Genomic DNA, 23,264 nt, shown 5'->3' with positions numbered 1-23,264 from the left:
GTCTGGGGAGGTCGGACGGCAGGGACGGGGGTCCGGGCCCCATGTATGGGGTGGGGGTGGGGGTGTCAGACGGTGGGGGTGGGGGGTCCAGCCCCCATGTCTGGGGGAGGGTCGGACAGCAAGGATGGCGGTCCGGGCCCCATTTCTGGGGGGGATCCCATGTCTGGAGGGGGGGTCAGATGGTGGGGGTGTAGGGTCCAGTCCCCATGTTTGTGGGGGAATCGGACAGCAGGGATGGGGGTCCGGGCCCCATGTCTGGGGGGGTCGCATGGCGGGAGGATGGGGGGTCTGGGCCCCATGTCTGGGGGGTTGCACGGCAGGGAGGGGTCCGGGCCCATGTCTGGGGGGTCACAAGGCGGGGGGGGGTCACAAGGCGGGGGGGGGTCACACAGCGGGGAGGGGTCTGGGCCCATGTCTGCGGGTCCAGTCCCCATGTTTGTGAGGGGATTGGACAGCAGGGATGGGGGTCCAGGCCCCATGTCTGGGGGGGGGGGTCGCACGGCAGGAGAATGGGGGGTCCGGGCCCCATGTCTGGGGTGGCGGGGGGGGGGTTGGACGGTGAGGGGGCTCCGGGCCCATGTCTGGGGGGTCGCAAGGCGGGAGGACGGGGGGGTCCGGGCCCATGTCTGGAGGGTCGCACGCCGGGGGGGGGTCACACGGCGGGAGGACGGGGGGGTCCAGGCCCATGTCTGGGGGGTCGCAAGGCGGGGGGGTCGCAAGGCAGGAGGACGGGGGGGTCCGGGCCCATGTCTGGGGGGTCGCACGCCGGGGGGGGTCGCAAGGAGGGAGGACGGGGGGATCCGGGCCCATGTCTGGGGGGTCGCACGCCGGGGGGGTCGCAAGGCGGGAGGATGGGGGGGTCCGGGCCCATATCTGGGGGGTCGCACGGCGGGGGGATCCGGGCCCATGTCTGGGGGGGTCCGGGTCCATGTCTGGGGGGTCGCACGCCGGGGGGGGTCCGGGCCCATGTCTGGGGGGGGTCGCACGGCGGGAGGACGGGGGGGTCCGGGCCCATGTCTGGGGGATCGCACGGCGGGAGGGGGTCGCACGGCGGGGTCCGGGCCCATGTCTGGGGGGGTCGCACGCCGGGGGGGTCTGGGCCCATGTCTGGGGGGGTCGCACGGCGGGGGGGGGTCCGGGCCCATGTCTGGGGGGGTCGCCACGCCGGGGGGGGTCCGGGCCCATGTCTGGGGGGGGGGGTCGCACGCCGGGGGGGATCCAGGCCCATGTCTGGGGGGGGGTCTCACGCCGGGGGGGATCCAGGCCCATGTCTGGGGGGGGGTCTCACGCCGGGGGGGTGCATGTGACCAGGGACCGGGTGTCAGAGCAGCGGCGGCGCAGGCAGGTCTCTGCCCCGGGGCCGGTCCAGGAACAGGCACGTGGGCCCGGGGGGGCGCTGGTGCGATCTGCTCTGCACGGAGCCCCCCGCCCGGGAAGCTGTGCCAGGCTGCCACGATCCACTTCTCGGTTGTTGATTGTGCTTGTCTGAATTCTCCCATCACGTGCAGATTGGCTATTCCTGCTCACGTGACCTCAGGGGTCGCTCTCTCCGGGCTCCGCCCTCTCGCTGCGGCCCTCCCCGTCCTGTGAGTGTCCCTCGGCGCTCGATTGGCTCGGCCTCCTCACGTGAGGCAGGGGCCCGGGTCCGCGCTCGCCATTGGCGCTCCGGGTCACGTGTCCGGAAGCGGGGAACGGGAAGGGCGAGTGAGTGGCTGCCCCCTCCCTCCCTCCCTCCCCGCAGGGTTGTTTGTTGGCTGGAGGGGCGGGTGCGCTGCTCATGTGATCGGGGCGGCAGGGCCCGAGCCGGACACCGTACCGCGTCCCTCCCCTCCCCCTCCCCGGAGACCGGCCCCGCCGCGCCCGGCCATGGGGTGCTGCTATAGCAGCGAGAACGAGGCCACCGACCAGGTGAGCGGCGGGGGGGCAGGGGACGAGCCGTAGGGCGGGGGGAAGCCTGGCTGTCCAGGAGAGGGGGTTACTGTGGGGAGGGGCTAGGTGGGGGTGTTGGGGGGGTCCCTAGGAGGCAGGAGGGGCTGGGTTGGGGTGTCCAGGAGAGGGGGTTACTGCGGGGAGGGGCTAGGTGGGAGTGTTGGGGGGGTCCCTAGGAGGCAAGAGGGGCTGGGTTGGGGTGTCCAGGAGAGGGGGTTACTGTGGGGAGGGGCTAGGTGGGGGTGTTGGGGGGTATCTAGGAGGCAAGAGGGGCAGGGTTGGGGTGTCCAGGAGAGCGGGCTACTGCAGGGAGGGGCTATGTGGGGGGGGTCCATGAGAGGTAGGAGGTGCTGGGTTGGGCTGTCCAGAGAGGGGGTTACTGTGGGGAGGGGTTAAGTGGGGGTGTTGGTGTCCCTGGGAGGCAGGAGGGCCTAGGTTGGGGTATTCAGGAGAGGAGGGTCACTGAGGAGTCTTTGGCCAGGTTCAGGGTGTCAGGAGAAGCTGTGCTGTTGTGAAGGGGAGGGGAGAGACCAAGGGGCTGGAGAAGAATGACCGGGGGCCACAGTCACTGGGGAAGCAAAGGGTCAGAGAAGACCTGAGGGTAGGGATGGAGCCTGCTGTGGAAGAAGAGGCCCTCAGGCAAGGTGAGTGGGGGTTGGGGAGAGGGTGTCCCCTTGCCAGGCTGTGACTCTCCAGAGATGGGGTCACTCTCCCCACCCACCGGGAGTCCAAGCGGCATTGTGTTTGCTAGCTGGCCTGACCTCTTTCTGGGGGAGGAACCAGGCTGGGGAAGAAGGTCTCAGTGCGTAACTGGGAGTAGGGGACCCGGGAGCGTAGGGATTTCATGGGAGGGAGGAAGAGAGGGGGCTTTCTGTCTGTTCTTTCCCCTGGTGGGGAGGGCCTAGGAGTCAGGGTGTTTGTGGGGAGAGGGGGCCATTGGAAAGGGTCTGTTACAAACCAGTTGAAGAATCCAGAAAATGGGAAACAAACTCTTTCCAGGGGAAATTCCTGCCCTTGGGGCCATTTGTCACCCTGTTTGGACTGGGTTTAATGGCTGTCTCCAGCCAGCGGCCGTGGGCCTCCAGTAGGATGCAGTCACGTACTGATGATAGGTTGGGAGTGAGATATGGAGACTTTCTCCTCCCAAACCACTAGTGCAAATTAGCATGTCCATCAGGTCTCATCTGGGGGTGGTCAGTTCACGAGCTGTGCAGAAGGTTTAGCAACCTCATGTAAATGCCCATTAGACTGCAGTTGACCTCGAAAAACCTACCAGTATAATTGACATTGTAACTGTTCCCCTGCTGCCAGTCTCAGCAGAGAGGCCACAGACAGAATGATCCATGGAGACTGAATTTCCATCTCATGCTCCCAGATGGTTTTTCCAGAGAGGAGTTGAGCCAGCGGGCAGGGTGTGGGGCTGTGTCCCAGGCTGTCTCCATTAGGTGGCTAAAGGGCTATTCAGCTGCCACTTTTCACCATCTGGAAATGCACCCCCATGCAAGTGAGAGACTTCGGAGGACCACAAACAGCCATATCTCGGTTCACTCCGGGGGGGTTGTGGCTTGTCTCATTCTTTGGCCTGTATCCAAACCATAATGGACAAAATACGGAAATGGAGTAATCAGTGACTCTAGCTTCAATGTAGCTGGGTACCAGGGTATCCCTTGGGAGTTTCTGTATTGTTAAAACCTACATCAGTGTGTTTTAGTATGGGGCTGTGGCTAGACACGCTTTAGAACGAAGGCAGGAAAGATATCTGAAAATGCTGGGTTTGCAAAGAGTGTCTGTTGCCAGAAAGATGATACAGGTAGGGAGTGGAGGGTGGGATGAAGAGTGGAAGAGATCCCCCCTGTCCCAGCAGGGAGAGGGCTGATTTTATTGCCTGAAAAGCCAAGGGCCTCCATCATATCCTAAGGAAATAGGGCCCTACGGACTTGCAGTGAGCTCCCCGCAAGGGGATGACTGGAGGGAGAATTTGGCCAGGGATGATGGCAAACTCTTGGGACTAGTGAGGGTGTTTGTCAAAAGACATCGGTGGAGCTTGGCCTCATCCTCTGGGATTTGAAGGACATGGCTGGGTTATTAGGAGTTAGGATTTAGCATTGTGGGCTCAGAATGTGTTAGCTAACCAACATATTTGAGAACTTGCACGTCAGCACAGCAGCTCAGGCTTTACCACGTGCTACAGTGATTAAACTGAAGTCTAGGCACTCCTCTAGGCTTCTGCTCAACCAGCTTAACGTGTGCTAAGAACAGCTTGCCTATGGTAGCGTTCTCGAGCGTGCTCGCTGAGGCTTTCCACCAGCAGCCCTTTAAACCAGAGGCTGCGAATGTAGGGCAAAGAGATTCAGGCCTTGTTCCCACTCAGGTGGTCAGTAACGACGTAGCTACGTAAAAGCCTGGTTGTGGGGGTGTTGTACTAGTGTACGCCCAGAGCAGCAAGGGGGTGAGGCTTTCCCAGTGTGGGAATGAGAACCAGTCATTCTGCCTTCAGAAACTTTCGCAACAGTGGACAGGCAGGAGTGACTTGAATTCCGCAGTCGTCGTCTTTGTCGCTGTCTAGCAATGTGCCATCCCAAATTGCCGTTCATCCGTTCTCAGCTCAGGCACCACTATGCGTAGCCATCCAGTGGAAGCCAGAAGGTTATGGAGCTGCTGGTGGGACAGCTATAAATAGCTGAACTTTAATGAAAGAGGCTTATCCTTGGCCACATAGTAAGCAGCTGCTCCTCAGGCTTTGTTTACTTCCCCAACTGATGCTCCCTGCCCCTGGGCCTTGGGGGAATCTTCTGTTTTCAAGTGTGTGTTAAAACTGTTTACTTTTCCTGGGGAACACAGCAGTCACCTGCTGAGAATGCAGCGGAATCAGCACATTCAGCCATATAGAACTTTTTTTTTCAGTACATGGAAAAGTGGATCTGAAATCAGGTACAGAAGCCTAGAAATAAGAGCAGAGGCTTGTGGGACACTTCCCACCCCACCTGCTCTGGTCAGTGTCGGATTATTCTCTGCAGTGTAGTTGCTACTGTCTTGCCCAGTCTATGGACTTGTCTTGAGTAGGATGTAGCTGGCATGTATTGGCCGAAACTGATCTTTTCCCTTAATCAAATGAAACCTCAGTTGTCTCAACAATGGAGTTGTTACAGCTTCCCCTAGGACACTAGTGTCCTGCTGACCAGATCTCATTCTGAGGAAGGCTGTCCCTGAGATTCAGCCTAAATCTTCTTTCATGTCATTATTTTATCCCTGCGGAATCACTATGGAAACGTATCTGGCCAGGCACTCGCCCTTTGCCGTGATTAAAAGCCAAGGCAGCTTAGTGGATTGGCCGAGTCAGACGTGCTGGACAAATGGATAAGTGGAACTTCCCATGGTAGCTTTAGTCTGGGGTTGTAACCCCAAGTGCCTCTGCATTCCTGTCCCTCCTGGGGTTTGCACCGTCCAAATAGTTGTCTTGCATTTATCATGTGGAACCACTGCAGACACCCCCCCGGTGCCCCCTCATTTAGCCAAGCTGTGTGCACTTAGGTCTGGCTCTTTCTCCTGTTGAAGTAAATGGCAAAGCTTTCGTGGATGTGGCCTTTCATCTTTAATCTCTCCTCATAAACTAGCCTTTCCTTTAATCACCTTGTTCTCCTCTCTGTCAGTCTTTCCGGCATTGTCCAGGCCTGACTGCAGTCTCACTGGGACCGTTCAGATTGGGATGCTGGGGACTAAGTTTAAGGTGCATTAATCCCACAAGTACGCACCACCAGTGAACTAAGGGTGTTAACAGGTGCAGAGGACTGGACTAGTCAGGCAGCTGTCAACAGACTTCTCTATTGCTCTTCAAACTCTCAGCCTTCATCTCTAAAACAAACAAATCTCCGGCTGGGCTGGCTGGGCAGAACCTCTCCAGACTGTGTGGTGAGTGTTACAGATGTCTTCCTGAGTTTGCAGAAGGCCTGAAACAGGAGCTCTGAGGTGTAAGCTGCCCCACGTGTGTCTAGTGCCGCTGGCACTTCACGGTAAGCTGTTTCACAGCTCCTCTGAGCATGGGAGGAAGGAGAGGGGGCAGCGTGCTATGAAGAGCCACCCCAGTGTTTCACAAGTGAGGAAGAGGAAAGGCTAGTTATGGAGGCACAAAGGAGGTCTGAGATAAGATGGGTCGGTCTAGTGGGGGGTATGATTGCGTCAAACCCTCTTCTCAGAGGTGGACTCAGCTTTGGAAGTTTGGCTTTGGGGGCTAGCTGGCTTCTCTGATGCTGCAAGCCTCCAATCACCCCCGGGCTGCTCCAGACCAGGGATTTCTAACGCACCCATTGCTGTGCTAAGGTGGTGCTGTTCTCTCCTCCCGCTGGGATGCTGCCTAGCCAAGGGTAGCTCAGCCCTGCTCTCCCATGCAGCACAGCAAAGCGTAGGATCTACCGCCAGCCCCATAGCCTCAAGATGGGGGAAGTGATGGCAAAGGGTTGCTGATGCGTTTGTCCTAGTAGCCGTGGTAACCCTTGACAGCTGACGCTCTGCAGGAGCCTGCACTCGGCTGCCTGATGGCTCAGAATCTTCCTTCTCTGTCATGTCGGGTTCTTGGAAATAACTTGAATCGAATCCAGAAGTCAGGCCAACCTCCAGGCGGGAGGAAACTGACTCATGGGAAGTAGAGCAGAAAAAGAGCTAACTGTTCATCTGGTCCAACTCCCTGCAAGCGCAGGAGAGCATGAATTCCCCCTCCGACCTCATGTGACCCTCGTTCCACTAACCTCCCCGCTCCTTGGTGTCTACACCTCTTAGCTGCCTGCCTCTTTCTCCCTTAGCCATTGCTCAGCCAGGCTTAGCTAGCTTCACCTTCCTTCCTGTGGTCCCTCCTGCTCTCTGATCACGTAGGCTCTCTTCTGCAATTTGTCAGTGCTCTCCTGGTAATGAGGGGCCCCGTGGTAGTTGCCTGCCTTTCCTGAACGAACGCCAATGCAGTGGTGCTGCTGGAGGTGGAGAGATACTGCTGCTAGTTGCTAGCAAGAAGCTGGGGGAGAAAGGAAAAATACAAAGTTTGAAGCAAGGCTAGTCGACGTTGTACTGAGCTATCACAGACCTGAACATGGATGTTCTTCTTACAGCTTGACTGCAGGATTTGATATCCCAGTTCACACTATGAATCCATCTGCAGCAATATCCCCTGATGCTTTAGAGAGGTGGAGGGTGTGGGAATGTAATACAATACCATGCTACCAGGTGGGGAAGGGAGAGGGGAATGGTCTCCCCTGGCCATCAGAGCAGCAGCTGAAGCATGACATTGTTTATTCTGGCCATGTTATATAGAAGACATTAAATTTGCCACCTGCAGTATCGGGCTCTGCACCCTGTGGTAGGGGTGTTCCACAGGCAAAGGAGTTAGAGACACGCTTGCTTTCCTGTCCCTGGTTCAGAGGAGAGTCATGGAGTTCAGTAGCTCACCGACTAATGTGAACAGATTTTATTTTTCAGCTGAGATTCAGTTAAAAAGCTGATGCTCCAATACGTCTGTTAGTCTGTAAGGTGCCACGGGACTCTTTGCTGCAGCTAAAAAACTGAGATCCAAATTCTAGGACAGTAGTTCTCAACCAGGGGTCTGGGGCCTCAAGCAGGTTTATGGGGGGCCTCCAAGCAGGGCCAGCATTAGACTCACTGGGGCCCAGGGCAGAGAGCCGAAGCCCCACTGCATGAGTCTGAAACGCAGGTCCCTGAGCCCCACCACCCGGGAAGCCTGAGCAATGTTAGGGGGCTCAGAAAGAACAAGATTGAGAACTCCTGTTCTAGGTCAGTGTTTTTCAAACACTGTTTTTCAAACCATGGGTTGCAACCCACTGCTGGGGTCGCAGCAGGTAAAGTGCTGGCTCGCCTGGCTGTGGTCAGCACTGCGGACCGAGACATTAAAAGTCCCGTCGGCAGTGCTGCCTGGCTAAGGCAGGCTAGTGCCTACCTGCTCCAACACCGCGCTGCACCCCAGAAGCAGCCAGCAGGGGGTCTGGCTTATAAGCAGGGGGACCACGGGGCTCTGCGCCCTGCCCTGAGCACCAGCTCCACACTCCCATTGGCCAGCAACTGGCTAATGGAAACTGGGGGGGCAGTGCCTGTGAGTGAGACTTGCACGGAGCCACTTGCGTACCTCCATCTAGGAGCCAGACCTGCTGCTTCGCCGCTGACCAGGAGCTGCTGGAGATAAGTCCACACCCCAACTCTGCACCCCAATCCCCAGCCCTGAGCCCCCCAAACCTGGACCCTCTTCCTGCACCCCAAGCCCCTCATCCCCATTCCAGAGCCCTGCCCCGCTCCCACACCCCAACTCCCTGCCCCAGCCCTCAACCCAGAACCTCTTCTTGAATCCCGAACCTCTCATCCCTGGCCCCACCTGGAGCCTGCATCCGCAGCTCAGGGCTATGACCTCCAGCCCAGAGCCCTCCCACACCCTGAACCCCTCATTCCCAGCCCCACCCTGCAGCCTTCACCCCCATACCCTAACCCTCTGCCCCAGCCCTGAGCCCCTCCCACATCCCAAACCCCTCATCCCCAGCAACCTTGGGTCATGGACATCACAATTTTCTTCAACTGGGTCCCCAGAAAAAAAGTTTGAAAACCAGCATTCTAGGACACCTACAATCAAGGAAGCTGTGCTTCATTTTTAGAGAAGTGCAAGCTCCCCCTTATGGCCTGCCTAGGAAATACTTCACCGAGCAAGTCAGCAGGACTCGCATGTTAGTCAGCTGCTGGGGAGAAGGCTGCTGGAATTTCTAGGAGGGCGCTTTCCCTGGGCTCCATCTCCTATCTGCCCCTGGCTAGTCATTGTCTGAATTTCTGCACCCCTCTAGTCACTGGAGGAGCTTTCTGCCTTGTCCTCAATGAGGGGGGTCTCCTGCTGGCAATTGGCTTTTCCAAGCCCTGAGCCGGAGATCACCTGTCTGTATAATTTAGGGCACAGTGAATGGGACTCATCCATGTCAGTGGTGTGAAACGTGCTGCGTAATGAGTCCTCTCGGCAATGGCCTCCCAGGGACCCTTCCCAGCAAAAGCCACAGGGCTGGATCTGAGTCATCTAGTGACTGCAGAAAAGGTCCTTTCCGAAGGCAGAGCTCCCTGAGGAAGGAGGCTGGGATAGTGCCAGCGTGAGCCCTCGAGGTGCCCCCGGCTATCTTACGCTAACAAGACTGAAACTGCAGAGAGAAGAAACCTGAGCACCCCTCTGGAGCAGAGACTGACGAGCAGAAAATCAGCTCCTCAGAGCAACTAAGGCCTTGGCTGCGCCAGTCGGTTTAGAGACTGATCGAGTTTGTGTAGCTGGGGTCTGAGGAAGCCAGGCAAGATGATGGCGGTCAGGGGAGTCTTACAGGAGAGCAGGGAAGGAAAAGCAGACGGGTGGGCTTGTCCAGCTTCCCCTCCCACAGAACACAACGGGCCCAGCCTGTCGCTGAGGATCACCCGGGTGTCCCTTCTGGGCAGAGGGGCTGCCTCGCTGACATCCCGATTGTTCCCTTGGCGGGTGCCCGCTCTGCCTCTGAGCTCCTGGGGACAGCGTGCTGCTGCGCCTGGCTCCCCTTGCTGCTGCCACTGCCTGGCCAGTCTCCTTTTCACTCTTCTCCTTCCCCGGCCCCAGCGATGCTGTCTGGCAGCCGCAGGCTCAGTTACTGGGCTCCCAGGGCTTTCCGCTTTGCTCCCTGATTTAGCCCCTAGCTATGTTTGATTCCGGCCCATTGCTTAATCCCTCTGTCACTTACCTCCCTTTCCTCACCCAGCCCCAAGCAACACAGGCCTGATCCAGTGAGGCCTGTGATCTGGGAGTGAAGGGTGGTGTGTGTGAGCACTGATCTCCAAGTTGGGGGAAGAAGAAACGAGGGATTGTGGTTACTGCATTGTTGGTCTCGCCATCCCCCAGGGGAGGGGGAATCTCCCAGATCTGAACACAGTGAGGAAGGAGTTTTGCTGTATCATGTTTGATGGGCCAGAGGCTGTTGAACAAATCAGACCCCAGTCAGCACTGGCAAAAGGGCTTGGATTGCTTTCCACAGGAGCAGCTTGAGGTCAGTGCTTCTTCCTAGTTCTGAGTGGCCTTTTCTGAAGCCCACGATCTGCTTGCTAGCGGGTGTGTGGCGCTCTGGCCCAGCGGCTCTCGAGGCAGAGGAGTGAGCCGTCCGTTTCCAGTGAGAATGGCAGCGTGTAATCTGACCCCTCTGGTTTGATTTCCGTCCCCAGAGGCGTGGGGAGCTTGGCGTGAGGCCTGAGGTCATGAAAATCCTGATGAGCAGGTTGTGCCCCCTCCTTTTGGTGGTCTTGGCTCATCAGTCATGCGCAGCTGTGCCTGGGTGGAATGTCCTGTGTCATCACCGCTCCCCTTCTCCCCTTGCTAGGGGTGGGACTAGATGACCTCCTGAGGTCCTTTCCAACCCTGATACTCTATGATCTGCCCAAAGGCCCAGTTGCTGCAGGTTAACCTGGCTGGCCTCAGCAAGATCATGAGAACCTGGCTGTGGGGCAGTCCCGTCCAAGGCTGCCTAACTCCCACTGGTAGAAGGAACCAGGGGGCCATTAACTCAATTGTTGGTGTTGCTGGATAAGAACTATTAAGTTAGAAATGGAAAAAGCCCATTGCGGCATCTCCCAACAAGTGCCGGCTTGTTCCATACAGTCTGCTCTCCAGCGTCTTGTTCCGCAGTCTCGCAGCTCAGGCTGGCACATGCTTTAAATTTCTCTTTCTTCAATTTTTTTCTCTACTCCTAATGATAGTGTCTCACCCCAAATTTTCGTCTGCCCTTCAGAGTTTACCAGTGCTTCTAGCTGGCTGTCTCCTGTCTCCTTGTTTTTGCTGGGTGAGGTACACGTCTAATCCCTCCTGCCCTCTGAGTGGAATTGCTCTGTGATTGTGCTCTGATCTCTGTTTAATCTGATTAGTTTGACACCAACAGTATAATTGCCTGTTCTGCCCCCTGCTGACTGCAGGAATGGCCCTGCTAGATACTTACAAGGGCTTTATCCAGCCTTCTTTCAGCTATCTCCATGCCTTGCCTTAGACCAGGGGTAGGCAACCTTCGGCACGTGAGCTGATTTTCAGTGGCACTAACACTGCCTGGGTCCTGGCTACCAGTCCAGTGGGCTCTGCATTTTAATTTAATTTTAAATGAAGCTTTTTAAACATTTTAAAAACCTTATTTACTTTACATACAACAATAGTTTAGTTATATATTATAGACTTAGAGAGAGAGACCTTCTAAAAACATTAAAAGGTATTACCGGCACGCAAAACCTTAAATTAGTGAATACATGAAGACCTGGCACACCACTTCTGAAAGGTTGCTGACCCCTGCCTTAGAACGAGATGCTCTTGGCCATCTAAACTCTCTGCAGTGTAAGGTCGGAAGCCCTGTCTGGGCTAAGGAAATCAGTCCTGTTTAAACCAGAGAATTGTAGGACTGGAAGGGACCTCAAGAGATTTTCTAGGCCAGTCCCCTGCACTCAAGGCAGGACAGTTATCTAGACCATCCACCATGTTAACTAGCTCTTTAAAAACAGTACTTTACAACTGGTGTAAGTAGTTGAACACCCTGAAATGTGTTATCTGGTCATGGCTGACCCTAGGACAACTTTTTTCTCCAGTCTAGAGAGGGCTAGTTATTGCCCGTAACTGCCCTGGTCCGATTCAGATTCCCACCATGCATTCCTCTGCTTATATGTAGGCTTCTCTCAGATATGTGGGTGCGTTTGCTTAACCATGTGATCTGCTTTTGTGCCTAAGAATTACGGGGTCCCAAGACAGCCTGTTAACTCCAGGAGTGGCTACTCCAACTAGCCGCGTTCCTCGCTGCGATAGGCCTTGGATCAGCCAACAGGCGAGGGCTCCTCTCCCTGGGGGATACTTCCGCATTTGAATCAGTGGAGGAACTCTGGGGAGGGGCACCCACCTACTTGCTGTGGGATGCACTTGCCACAGGCTGCAAGGGTGATCTGGCAGGGGTGACTGCAGGGATAGCAGGAAAAGGAGGCTCTTGGGCCATTGCTTGTTGGGCTGGTGCTGTGGGTGGGTGGGTTAGGCCATCTTTACGTTCTAACAAGGTTCTGATTGAGAGCGCTGAGCATGCAATGGGCTGGTCCCAGTCAGAGTAAAGCAAAGTAGTGGAGAGCAGGCATGCCACCCTCAACTGCATAGTCACCCCAGAGCAGCCGGCAGAATGCTCATCATTTCTTTAAATAGCTGCTGGCCCATTTGAGGAAGCAGCTGATGTAACCGGGACTTGCAGCAAACGTGGCTGCTATCAGACCTTTGCAGGTTAGCTGAGTCTTCAGCAGTTGTGTTCCCTAAAGACCTCACTTTGGGGAACGGCCTATGTAGCATCTGGACGTATTTGGGGAGCTGGCCCCTAGTCGTGCCCATTGGTGGGGCACGTTGTTCTGTGTCCAAGCTAGAATAGGCCTTAGAAATGGGCTGGATTCATATAAATCAGCAAGCAGGAAACTTTAAATCGTCATGAGAACATAAGAGTGGCCAGACTGGGTCAGATCAAAGGTGCATTCAGCCCAGTATGCTGGCCACTGATGGTGGCCAGTGCCAGGTGTCCCAGAGGGAGCGAACCTAACAGGTAATGATCAAGTGATCTCTCTCCTGCCATCCACCACCACCCTCTGACAAGCCGAGGCTAGGGACACCATTCCTTAGCCATTCTGGCTAATAGCCATTAATGGACTTAACCTCCATGAATTTATCTAGTTCTCTTTTAAACGCTGTGATAGTCCTAGCCTGTAGGCCTTGCTTTGCGTTTGTATTTTTGAGTTCTTTGCCAAAAGAGGCTGATTCTTGTTGACTGGTAAAACTTGGTACTTTTTGCTATATTCTCTCGACACAATTATCTAAGCAGTTCTATAGCTTAACATCAGTTTATTCAGTGTCCTAGTTTTTACTCTGTTACACTAGAAGCTAGTGAATAATGCTATTTCATTTTTTTTATCTGTGTCAAGCTGCATTTGGATGGAAATTGGAATTCAGTTAATTCCATAAACAGTATTTTCAAACTGTTTATATTCAGCAAAATTACTTTGAATGTCCTGGATACATAAGAGGAAAAATAAGTGTCAAAACAGCTTTTGCACTTAAATATCCTTTTAATGAAAGGAAATATGGTATTAACTGTAGCTACTGAAAAAACAAGGAGGAATCCTTGTGGCACCTTAGAGACTAACACATTTATTTGGGGTATAAATTTGTTAGTCTCTAAGGTGCCACGAGGATTCGTTGTTGTTTTTGCTGATACAAACTAACACGGCTACCACTCTGAAACCTGTTCTTACTGAATTTTCACTGTTCCTGGTCACCTTGTTCTGTTAAAGGTGGCAGTTCTCATCTCTCACACCTTGTTTCTCTACAAGATTGGCAGAGAGAAAACAAGCTTTCTGCCTTTTCAACCCCCAATAGGTTTCTGCACTTTGAGTGAGCTGGTCGTTGAACTGCATTAGTTTAGTGAACTGAACTGATGAGAATATTCTCTCTGCATCTCCCCAAGAGGCGACTGCTGTCAAAAGCTGATTTAACACGTTGGCCAACTCTGGTTCCAGGTGCTTCGCCAGTGATTTCCACCAGTTCAGTGGTTTGAGTTTGGCAGCAAACGTGCTGTTTGTTTGGATATTTTTTAATGATTTGAACAAGTTTAGGTGGTAAATTGTCATAATGTTGCATTTAATTTTAAATAAGGTTCTTTTTTTAGTATTGAAATAAAAACATTTTTTTAAATCTGTGTTTGCCTGCCTAGGAAGTGTCAGAGGAAGGAGGAAATGTCTCCGTGGGAGACAGGCTATGCTTCCTAGAGCCGTTTTCATTGGACAGTGCGAGATCTGGGATTGTGATGCGGTTTTATATGCCGGGAGGGATCTCCCCTCCCCTCCTCTTGGGTCCTGTTCAGTGTTTCTCTCTAATTCTTCCCACCCGAGTGTGGAATGAATTTTGTTATTTGCAGCACTATGGAGGTGATGTGTGACACCTCACCTCCATACTGGTGCACCATAACAAAATTCATGTGGTGGGGGTGGGGCCGAAGGGTTCGGCATGTGAGGCGGGGCGCAGGGCTGGGGCAGAGAATTGGGGTGCAGGGGGGAGGCTTGCTCTCCTGATGCCTGTGCTATATCTGAGCTATGGGTACTGGACCTGAGTCTCCAGAGCTGTCAGCTGACACCTTTCACCTCAAATCACTGACTGAGACCAGGTCTACAATTGCTGATTCAGTGATGTCTGTTAGAGGGGTAGTGGTTTTTTTAAACAACACTTTACACAGGCGAAAGCTCTAGCATAGACCCAGCAAAAGTGTGTGGGTGTAGTTAAACTGGCAAAAACCTCTTCTCGTGTAGATCACTCCAGATCACTGCCCCTCCTGAGTGGCTTAGATAAGCAGTGAGAATCTGTAACATCCCGTCTGGTTGGCCACAACTGCTCCTGTAGCCTCCTAGACAAATTCAGACCAGAAAAAAGGCGTAAATTTAGAACAGTGAAGGGCGATTAACCATTGGAACAACTTACCCAGGGACATGGTGGGTTCTCCATCACTGGCAGTTATTCAATCAAGACTGGCTGTTTTTCTAGAAGATCTGCTCTACGGATTACTTTGGGGCAGTTCTCTGGCCTATGTTATGCAGGTGGTCAAACTAGATCAATGGTTCTCAACCTATTTACCATTATGGGCCACATATGCAGTTCCCTGAGTTATGTGGGCTGCATCCACACACTATATATACCACCTGTATGCCCGGAGGATGTCATATGGGCCACAGCTGTGTGCTGAGTGGTTGAGAACCACTGGACTAGATGATCAATGTTTTTCGGGCCTTGGAGTGGATGAACCTCCCTGGGGACTGCATGGTTCATTTACTGGCAGTAGGGGCAGCCTGATTTTTCCAGTCGCACTGGTGTGGATTGCAAAGATCTCCAGGTACCCAGAGAGCATGAGAGTAGCTTTCTTCCTGCCACTGAAACAGGTCTTGGGGGCTGCTAGTGAAAATGGCCCCGGCAGGATGGCAAAGTGATTCTGGGGGCAAGGGGAGAGGCATTGGACATGTTGGAGTGGTCAGTGTAATCCAAATGTAAATGTCCTTAGTATAAAGTAACCCATTCAAGTGGCCCTGGGAGGGTTCCTTCTGGATCTGAGATGTTACTCACGTCTGGAACAGGTGAATTTCCTCTGAAACCAGAGCTGATTCCCCTTCTCCCCTTGCTCCCCACCAGGAAGAGGAGACGAAGCGGCTGCTGGAGCCTGCTGCCAGCCCCCCCAACAAGGTGTTAAATGGAGCTGAACAAAACTATCACAGCCTCCCGTCAGCCCGCACGGATGAGCAGGCCATGTTGTCATCCATCCTTGCCAAGACGGCCACGTAAGTCACAGCCTGGAGCTGCGGCCCTGCTCGTGGGGTAGAGGTGTATGCCAGCTTACGGCAGTGGTGGAGGGGCTTGTTCTGGCAGCAGCCAGGGCATGTGCCAATGGGGTGCCTTCCTCTGCCAAGTCAGGGCGCCTGAATGCTAACAGATGTCCCAGCGCTCAGACATTACACCCACGTCCCTCTGTGGCAAGTCACTTAGTTTGGTGTCAAAATGCCATCGGGACACATCATCCTAGCATGGTGTGCTTCAAGCCAGGACTGTAGGTTCTGGTCTCACCTCTGCCACTGACTTGTGTGTTCCTGAGTATGTCAACCTCGCTGTGGCTCAGTTTCCCTATGTAGCCAATGGGAGGTGGGGAAGTCACATTGACCAATGAATAGGGCACTGGGCTGGGAAAGAACAGGTTAAAGACTAGTTAGATGTATTCAAGTTGGCAGGGCCTGATGGAATTCACCCTAGGGTACGTAAGGAACTAGCTGAAGCAATCTCAGAACCATCGCCAATCATCTTTGAGGACTCATGGAGGATGGGTGACATCCCAGAGGACAGGAAGAGGGCAAATATAGTACTGGCTTTCAAAGGGAGGAACAAAAATTACCTGGAGGATTATAGACTGGTCAGCTTAACTTCAATACCTGGAAAGATACTGGAACAAATTAATAGACAATCCATTTGTAAGCACCTAGAGTATAAATAGGATTATAAGGAATAGCCAACATGGACTTGTCAAGAACAAATTATGCCAAGTGACCTAATTTCCTTCTTTGACAGAGTGATTGGCCTAGTGGATGGGGAGGGAAGCAGTAGAGGTGATAGATCTTGGGCTTTTGACACAGCCCTACATGATATTCTCATAAGCAAACCCGGGAAATGTGGTGTAGATGAAATTACTATAATGTGGGACACAACTGGTTGAAAGACCGTACTCAGAGTAGTTATCAGTGGTTCACTGTCAAAATGGGAGGACTGGTATCTCATGAGGTCTCTCAGAGTTCAGTCATGGGGCCCAGTACTACTCAATATTTTCATTTAATGACTTGAATAATGGAATAGTGTGTATGCTTATAAAATTTCCAGATGACACCAGGCTGGGAGGAGTTGCAAGCACTTTGGAGGACAGGGTTAGAATTCAAAAGGGCCTTCCCAAAGCAGAATTGGTCTGAAATCAACAAGATGAAATACAGTAAAGACAAATGCAAAGTACTTCACATAGGGAGGAACAATCAAACGCATAACTACAAAATCGCGACTAGCTGGCTAGGTGGTAGTGCTGCTGAAAAGGATCCTAGAAGGTTATGGTGGATCAGAAATTGAATGAGTCAACCATGTATTGCAGTTACAAAAAAGGCTAATGTAATTCTTGAGTGTTGTATGTACAAGACAGTAGGGAATTGTCCCACTCTACTCAGCTGTAGTAAAGCCTCAGCTGGAGCACTGTGTCCACTGGAAACACACCTGCTCAATGGCCACTCCTCATTAAGTCTCAAAATGTAACTAATCAGTTAACCAGTTTCTAATTCATTTAATGTGCACCATGTTAGTTTTTATATTGATCTAGTTTTGTAATCAACATGTCGTGCAGCATAAAATGAAAATATCTTATGTCAACACTATTACCTGTATCAACCAACTTTGTAATGTCTTTTATATCAAATTAATTTGACAAGATTTATTTTCCCTGAACTGATGATTTGCATTAACTACATTACCCTCCTTCAGTTCATAATTAATTGAGTCCTGTATCATCTGCCCCAATATCTTACCCAGATGGATGTCAGGCTGACAGTCCTATAATTACTCAAGTCATCTCATTTATCCTTTTTTAAAACTGGCCTAACATTAGCTTTCTTCCAGAATGTCCTCAGTGCTCCAAGACTTACTGAAAATCAACATTAATGGTCTAGCGAATGCCTCAGCCAGACCTTTTAAAACTCTTGGAAGCAAGTTATCTGGACCTGTTGACTTGAAAGTGTCTGTCTTTAGTAGCTTCTGGTTTAACATCCTCCAGAGATACTAGTGGAATGGACAGTGTATTATCTGCATCTGTCTTCCCCCAAATACAGACCAGAAATATTTATTGAACATCTCTGACTATTCTGCATTAATATAGATAATTCTACTATTTCCATCTAGTAACTGAGCAGTACCATTGTCAGGATTCTGCTTCCTGTCTGCAGGCGCTGCCCCCACGGCTCTCGGAAGCAGTGGTTCCCAGCCAATGGGAGCTGCAGGGGGCAGCGCTTGTGACAGGGGCAGCATGCTGAGTCCCCTGGCTGCCCCCATGTGTTGGAGCTGAAGGGGGGACATGCTGCTGCTTCCGGGAGCTGCACAGCAAGCCCCTGACCCTGCTCCCCAGTGGGAGCTCGCGGGCCAGATTAAAAGGGCTGATGGGCTGGATGTGGCCTGTGGGCCGTAGTTTTCCCACCTCTGGTTTATACCTATCCATGACAGTGCTCCAGTCATGTGAGTTACCCCACCAAGTCTCTGTTGTTCCAGTCACATCATAGTTCCTTGTCTTTGCCAGGACCTCCAGTTCTCCCTGCTTGTTTCCCAGGGTGCTTGCGTTTGTGTACAGGCCCCTAGGATAACTAACCAATTGCCCTGCCTACTCAGTATGAATCAGGAGGCCTCCCCTGTTGCACCCTCCTCCTTGTGTTTCCTCCCAGTATCCCACTTCCCCACTTACCACTGGGCTTAGGTCATCCTCCCGTGGCTCACAACAGAACCAAGCAGCGCCTGCCACATCAGGGATGTCAGGGTGTGGGGCTGCTGCCTCCATCTTCAAAGGGGGAGGGTATTTCACCAACTGTGGTGCCTGGCTCTGCACTGGCAAGTGCTTGATCCAAGGCCGTGGGTGGGCCGTGATGTCTCAGGGAGTTGGAGCAGGAGATGAGCCACCCACTAACAGCCGAACCTGCATTTTGTATCTTTGCCCAGTAACATCATTGATGTGTCGGCTGCAGATTCCCAGGGAATGGAGCAGCATGAGTACATGGACAGAGCCAGGCAATACAGGTAAAGGACTCTCCCTCTGCGGGGTGACTGGACCCAGGGCTGCCCGGTTGTAGGTGGAAGAACTGGGGGTGTAATGCGCCCTGCGTTCTATCCGTTATCCACTCCCGAGGCACCGTGCGGAGCAGTGGGTGTCTGGCCAGGGAATCCCAGCCGCGTGTCGGGCCCCAGGGTAGTGGGGAGGCATCTAAAAGTGCCAGCAAAACCGAACGTGTGGCAGGAGATGGGGGAGAGGGGTCCTCCCATCTAGCAACCCACATCCTCACCCACCCGGCCTCATGCCACAGAAGCCAAAGGTTGCACTGGCCTGCCTTTCCTGGGCCCTTTACAGTGGGCTCTGATACTGCTGAGACCCAGGCCCTGCCGTCTTCCATCTGCTGTCCTACCCACTGACGCTAAAGCCCAGCTCTACTGGGCATCTTCCTGATGGAAGCAAAGGCTCCAGGTTCCTGAGCCATCTGGCTCTACCCTAATGAACTGGGTATTTGGCAGCTGCGCTTGGCTGGCCCTCAGGACAGGCCTCATGTGCCAGGCATTGGAATGTTTAAACACTGCTCCCGCGTGAATAATGCCTGTGTTCTCCATCTGAGGGAAAGATGGGGAAGATCCAAGTGGCCCCCCTCCACAGCTGGAAGGCTGGTTGGGTGTGCGATGCCCCCCAACGATCCCCTTCCTGGGACTGTCCCCGCATTGTGGGAGTGCAGTCAGACTCCTTTCCCTCGGGCTGCCCTGCAGAGGGGGCAGTCAGTTCTGTGTTACCCTGGGGGGCTGACTGCACTGCAGAGGACTCTGCCCACTAGGAGCTCACTGCCGGCTCTCTCTGCTCTCCCTGGCTCTAGCACGCGACTGGCAATGCTGAGTAACAACCTGACGCACTGGAAGAAGCTCCCGCCTCTGCCATCTCTGACCAGCCAACCGCATCAAGTGCTAGCCAGCGAGACTGTCCCTTATCCAGACTTACAGCAGGTGAGGCGCCTGGGGCAGGGATACCAAAGATCTTTGAGTGCCCTTGTCTATCCCAGGGCCAGGCAGGCTGGCTCCCTGCCACTTTCCCTGGGGGTCTGTCCAGTTCTAACTCTCCAAGGGGATCACCTTGGGAGATGATTCCCCTGTCCCAGAGATCTTGCTCTTGATCTTTCCTTTAGCCTCAGTTTTCCTTTGCTCAGTTTCATCTCGTTCCTAGTTTTACTACATGAATGCCAAACCTTCCTCTCCTTCTGTGCTGGTTACACCACCCCAGTACGGGTGGTGGCCCTGCTCCTCTTTAGATGCTTTGTGCAGGCTCTACAGATCCTGTTTTTGCTCATCCCTTCTGTCGTGTCCCCCCTCCCCACTTCTCCCTCCGAACTTTGAAATGTGGATCTTCTGACTGTAAAAGTGGCATCGTGGCCTCAGGGTTCCCTTCTGCTGCAGGTCAGATTTGTGCAGTTGAAAAGTTCGATGTCTCCGACTGGAGCTGTTGAAAAGCTCCTGCCAAAAATCACAGTAGTCTGTTTTTTACCACTAAACATAATGTTTTGTAGCAAATGTCTGCTTTTTGTGGGTAACTTCCGCTCTTGCTAAGTCAAACACCTGAAAACCAAAACTTTCCATTCAGAAATGTCTAAACATTATTTGACACTTTTTGATCAACACAATGTTTGCAATGTTTCTCTTAATTCTGTTTGATGCTAAACCACATTCTTCTGAGCTGCCACAATGTCTCATGGGAGTTGTAGTTTGAGTGTCTTGTACCTCCATTTTCATCTGTGGGCTGAACTCCTTGGCTGGACTACATTTCCCAAGATGTATCACAATGGGTCAGCAAGAGGGAAGACTGCATCATGGGAAATGCAGTCTCACCAGGCAAGCCATCCCCCGGAGACAATGGAGTCAGGAGGCACCCAAACTGTTAACTCCTGTTCAGATGGGCCCAGTCTAATATCAAACTGACTTGAAACCAACGTGGCGATTTGTTCTGACAAATGGAAGTGTTTTCATTCTGGTTGACGCAATGGAACGTTCACTCTGATTTCTGGCACAGTTAAATTTTTCCAGGGGGCGGGAGGGATGCTTGTTCTGACCAGCTCCACTAACGACCAGTAAAAGGCTCTAAAACTGTGGTGAGCCCCAGAATTTAAAGTGAGCGACCGGTCAGCTTTGACACTAAGGCCTCGGGTGGGTTCTCCTCTCTCACAGTTCTAGGGAGCCCTGAAGGCCTCTTGGGCTGGTAGCTACGTGGAAATGTTGCTTCAGTTGCCATAGCTGGGAGAACTTTGTGGGGCAATCCTGGTGCTTTCGCAGCCAATGGTATAGCTCGTTTTGTTTGCCTGTACCGTGGCAGCGTGTGAATGCTATTGGATCGCATGCGTGCATCAGGAAGGGGAAAGGTGATCTCTGGGCAGGGAGCACACAGCTGGGCTCCCTGCCTCTGGGCTGGAGCAGTCGAATAATAAATGGAGCATCCCCGGGGAAAAGGTGGCTGTTCATGATGAGGGTGGCCTGAGCATGAGCAGTGCTGACTTCCCCCAGGTGCACTTCCGATGTGCTGCAGCCTAGAATGGCTTGGTCAGCAGCCACTGCTGAGATGAAGATGGGTGGGCTCTTCCGGGTGGGGTGTAGACTCTGTTCCACAGGCAGTGGCTGTAATGGCTTTAGCAGGTGAGCGATCGCCCTCTGAGCTGTCACTCACATGGCTGCCCCTGGTTCTTGCCCACAGGTCTCCCGGATAGCCGCCTATGCCTTCAGTGCGCTCTCGCAGATCCGAGTGGATGCGAAAGAAGAACTGGTTGTACAGTTTGGGATCCCGTGAGCACGCTCGCCCGAGAGCACCTCTTTCACTCGTTTTTTCTTTTGCTTTTTTTCCTCCCTCCAATCGGCATCTCGCCGCTACGGAACTTGTACATAGCCCAGATGTCCGACTAATCACAAAGGAAACAATAACCACCACTTGGAAGGCCAGCCTGCTCCACGCCTTCCCTTTCTCTTGTGTGGGTGGGGTGGGGTGGGGCAGGCCAGGCCAGCCTAGATGGGTTGGGGGGAGGGGCTTTATCACATAGGAAGCCTTTATTGCACAGTGTTGACCACAAAGGGAAGAATCTCTCTAGTCACTGGAGCGGCCCCGGGAAAGGAGTAGGGGCAGCGCGGCCTTCTGGCTCTTCAGTCAGGGCAGATTGCAGTATTTGTACCTAGCTGCCACTTGTTCCATTATCGGTTGGAGGTGAGGGAAATGGTTGTGTTCATGGTGACACATTGAAAATTCACCCCACGTAGCATTGGTTTAAAAGCTTTCCCATGACGATCATGGTTAGTTTCAGGGTGGGGCAGGGCTGAGCTGTATTTTTAAAGGAAGCCTAGCAACGAATTGTGGCCGCCGGGTCTGAGGCTCTGCTTGCAGGACTGGCTGTTTCTAACACCACTTGTTTTTACATGGTTGAACCTTTGTGTTTTAATTTTTTTTTTTTTTTTGCCACCATAGATAAAATACATTCATCCAACCCCCCCAGTCTCCTCTGTCCTTCTTTCCAAGCCACATCCCAGGAGCTTGTGTGGAGATCTAGGGGGAGAAGGAGTTGGCAGGGTCTGCCAGGAGGATCTGGTCTCGTCATCCAGCCTAATGGAGCTTGAAACCAGTTCGTGGCCTGAGTTGTGGTCACACCACATGCAATGGGCTGTGATTTAGTAGAAATGTCAAACAACCCATCTCCATTGCCGGGACTGTCCGACTTGGTCTCCCTCCTCCCCTGCACTGTTGACTTGTTCCCTGACTTCTCTGCGATGAGCTCTTCTAATAACGCTAAGACTGCCAGCTGAATGGCAGTGATGAACGCCCCGGTATAATTCATACTTAGGGCCCTACCAAATTCACAGCCAGGGAAAACACATCACGGACCATGAAATCTGCTCTCCCCTCATGAAATCTGGTCGTCTGTGTGCTTTTACCCTCTACTATACAGATTTCATGGGGGAGACCAGAGTGTCTCAAATTGGGGTTCCTGACCCAGAAGGGAGTTTCTGGTGGTCACAAGTTTATTTTAGGGAGGATTGTGGTATTGCCGCCATTATTTCTGCACTGCCTTCAGAGCTTGGTGACTGGAGAGCGGTGACTGTTGACCAGGTGCCCAGCTCTGAAGGTAGCACCCCGGCAGCAGCAGTGCAGAAGTAAGGTTAGCAATTCCATACCAGGCCACCTTTACGTCTGCGCTGCTGCCTTCAGAGCTGGGCGGCCGGACAGTGGCGGCTGCTGACCACCTCTCGAGACTGCAGTGCAGAAGTAGGGGTGGCAATACCATACAATGCCATCCTTACTTCTGTGCTGCTGCTGGCGGCGGTGCTGCCTTCAGAGATGGGCTCCTGGCCAGCAGCTGCTGCTCTCCAGCTGCCACCAGCAGTGCAGAAGTAAGGGTAGCAGACCCCCCCCCCCACTCCGCCCCATTATAATCTTGATAGTTCCCCCTACCCCTACAATTACAACACCATGAAATTTCAGCTTTAAATAGCTGAAATCATGAAATTTACTATTTAAAATCCTATGACCATGAAACTGATAAAAATGGACCCTCAAGGTGGCAGGGCCCTATTCATACTGGGTCCTTTCCTGCAGCCCTGTGTTCATTCGTGCTGGTTGGCTCAGCTTGTATCATATGTGAATTGCCTCGTAAAGACATGGTCTCAATAGTGTTGACCAAAGGTGGCGGGAAGGCTCTCCTGTGCAAAGTGGTGGATCTCTCCCTGGGGCTCTGGGTCTTGTATTCCCACCCATTGGGCCTATTTCCGGTCCTCCATCTGTTCACGCATCCGGGCAGAGTTTCTCTGAGCGACGTTCACTGACTCCCTTGACACCTTTGAGGAGCAGTGGGCGCTGTCTGGGGTTCTCTGCCCGGTGTCCCAGTCAGCTTCCCTTCGTTTGACCCTTTGACCACACTCCTGTTCCTGTTATTTCATTAGTTGTCCCCCGGAATCACTTGGCTTCCAGGTCCTGTGG

At 53.1% G+C, this 23,264-nt stretch overlaps 1 protein-coding gene across 1 annotated transcript; it reads left to right on the top strand.

Moving 5' to 3' along the window:
* The first annotated feature begins 1,706 nt into the window (after window positions 1-1,706).
* Window positions 1,707-22,110, top strand: LAMTOR1 (late endosomal/lysosomal adaptor, MAPK and MTOR activator 1). The gene is made up of 5 exons (XM_030556336.1): window positions 1,707-1,908; window positions 15,137-15,282; window positions 18,227-18,304; window positions 19,141-19,267; window positions 21,000-22,110. Exons 1-5 carry the CDS (start codon window positions 1,867-1,869, stop codon window positions 21,090-21,092), a joined length of 486 nt encoding a protein of 161 aa, XP_030412196.1. The 5' UTR covers window positions 1,707-1,866; the 3' UTR covers window positions 21,093-22,110.
* Window positions 22,111-23,264: the final 1,154 nt, after the last annotated feature.

The sequence above is a fragment of the Gopherus evgoodei genome, chromosome 1 (genome assembly GCF_007399415.2).
Source record: "Gopherus evgoodei ecotype Sinaloan lineage chromosome 1, rGopEvg1_v1.p, whole genome shotgun sequence".
NCBI classification, from domain to species: Eukaryota; Metazoa; Chordata; order Testudines; family Testudinidae; genus Gopherus; species Gopherus evgoodei.
This window is presented reverse-complemented; position numbering and strand designations above follow the sequence as displayed.

Excerpts from the sequence above, each read along its gene's own strand:
- LAMTOR1 (XM_030556336.1), top strand. The coding sequence starts at position 1,867 with ATGGGGTGCTGCTATAGCAGCGAGAACGAGGCCACCGACCAG. Across the intron at positions 1,909-15,136 it reads AGAACGAGGCCACCGACCAG|GAAGAGGAGACGAAGCGGCT; the intron begins GTGAGCGGCGGG and ends GCTCCCCACCAG. Across the intron at positions 15,283-18,226 it reads ATCCTTGCCAAGACGGCCAC|TAACATCATTGATGTGTCGG; the intron begins GTAAGTCACAGC and ends ATCTTTGCCCAG.